A 1842-nucleotide genomic window follows, 5' to 3' on the forward strand; every position below is an offset into this window, starting at 1 on the left:
GCACCCCCCCCCGCGCCCCCCCAACATCGTCACCACCATGACCCCGCCGGGGACCCCCCCCGTGCGCCGCAGGAACAAACTGAAGCCCCCCGGGACGCCCCCGCCCTCCTCGCGGAAGCTGATCCACCTCATCCCGGGGTTCACGGCGCTGCACCGCAGCAAATCCCACGAGTTCCAGCTGGGGCACCGCGTGGATGAGGCGCACACCCCCAAGTAAGTGGTGCCCCGGGTGCTGGGGGGGATAAACCTCATCCCAGCGCCTTGGGGAAAGGACTTTTATCCCTAAATAATGTGTCTCATTTGGAGGTTTTGTGTGGCAATTCCTTTTTGCAGCTCCTTGTAGTGGGGTGTTGTGGGATGGTGTCGGATCTGCTCCCCCGGGATCTCATTTTGGGGTGGATGAGGCACACACCACCAAGTAAGCAGTGCCCCGGCAGTGCTGCTGTGTGTTGGGGAGGATAAACCTCATCCCAGCGCCTTAGGAAAGGGATATTTATCCCTAAATAATGTGTCTCATTTGGAGGTTTTGTGTGGAAATTCCTTTTTGCAGCTCCTTGTAGGGAGATGTTGTGGGATGGGGTTCTGCTCCCCCGGGATCTCATTTTGGGGTGGAAGTTCACACCACCAAGTAAGTGGTGCCCTCGGTGCTGGGGGGGATAAACCTCATCCCAGCGCCTTGGGGAAAGGACTTTTATCCCTAAATAATGTGTCTCATTTGGAGGTTTTGTGTGGAAATTCCTTTTTGCAGCTCCTTGCAGGGAGATGTTGTGGGATGGTGTCGGTTCTGCTCCCCCAGGACCTCATTTTGGGGTGGATGGGGAGCGGGGATGGTGTGGGATGGGGTTCTGCTCCCCCGGGATCTCATTTTGGGGTGGGTGGGGAGCACCCAGGGGCTCCAGGATTGCTGCTGGCAATGTGGGATGAGAGGAGGGCTGGATTTTCCAGCTGCTGCACGGGAATGGCCGTGAGAGCTGCGTGGGGGGAATGAGTGCACGCCGGAGAGAGACGGGAATGATCACCTTCCAGCTGGAAAGTGGATATGTGGATTTATAAATCCTCATGGAGAGGAGTTTGTGTTCTGGAGACCCCTCGGGATCTTTTCCATCCAGCCTCTGCCGCATCCGCGGCTCCTGCTCTGCGGCTCCGCTGCCGGCAGAGGCTGCTGCTGTGCAGGGAAAGGATTCCCTGGCACCCCTACATTCCCTCCCCATCCCTTTCCACCCCTCTCGGTGGCCCTGCTCGGAAAACCTTTCTCCTGCCACGGCACGGGGTGGCAGAGGGGACTCGTGGCCACTTTGGGACATCACCTCCCCTCCCTGAGGGTGTTTCGGAATGGAGCTGGTCCAAAGCAAGATCCCAGGACAAACTGCTCTTTTCGTCCCCAAATTCGGGGTTCTGGAGGATAACAAGGATCCTGGGAAGGGTCCCCTGAGGGCTGTGAGGGAGCAGGGATGCCCTGGCACAGCACAGCCCCTCTGGGCTCTCTGCGGTGTTTGGGCAGCCCCAGCTGGGACACGGGAAGGGTTAAATCCACACTGAGGCGCTCCCAGTGCCCGACCTGGAGCTGCCCTTGTTGGGCAGAGGGAACCAGCGCGGGTTTGGGGGTGGCAGATGTGTCTGGTGGCCTCAGCGTGGCTGTGTCACTTGTCCCCCGGGCTGTGGTGAGGGTGATCATCCACCCTCCTTTTCCCCTGAGCTGGGAATTTTTGGTCTCCAAAGGCTTTTAGCTTTTGGGAACAAAGCCGTTTCAGCTGGAAATGCCTCCTGGAAGGCCACCCTCGCCCTCGTGCTCAGGCACGGGAGAAGTGTTGGCTTTGCTGGCTCCCCAGGAGCAGCCCCGGG

At 59.3% G+C, this 1842-nt stretch overlaps 1 protein-coding gene across 1 annotated transcript in view; it reads left to right on the plus strand.

Moving 5' to 3' along the window:
* The window catches only part of KSR2 (kinase suppressor of ras 2), a 79396-nt gene that overhangs the window by 10644 nt on the left and 66910 nt on the right, over positions 1-1842 (plus strand). Inside the window, exon 4 of the mRNA XM_031063150.1 lies at positions 18-213. Coding sequence (XP_030919010.1) covers positions 18-213 — 196 coding nt within the window. The remainder of the gene's footprint in view (positions 1-17; positions 214-1842) is intronic.

This window comes from Geospiza fortis, unplaced genomic scaffold (genome assembly GCF_000277835.1).
Source record: "Geospiza fortis unplaced genomic scaffold, GeoFor_1.0 scaffold31, whole genome shotgun sequence".
In the NCBI taxonomy this organism is placed as follows: Eukaryota; Metazoa; Chordata; class Aves; order Passeriformes; family Thraupidae; genus Geospiza; species Geospiza fortis.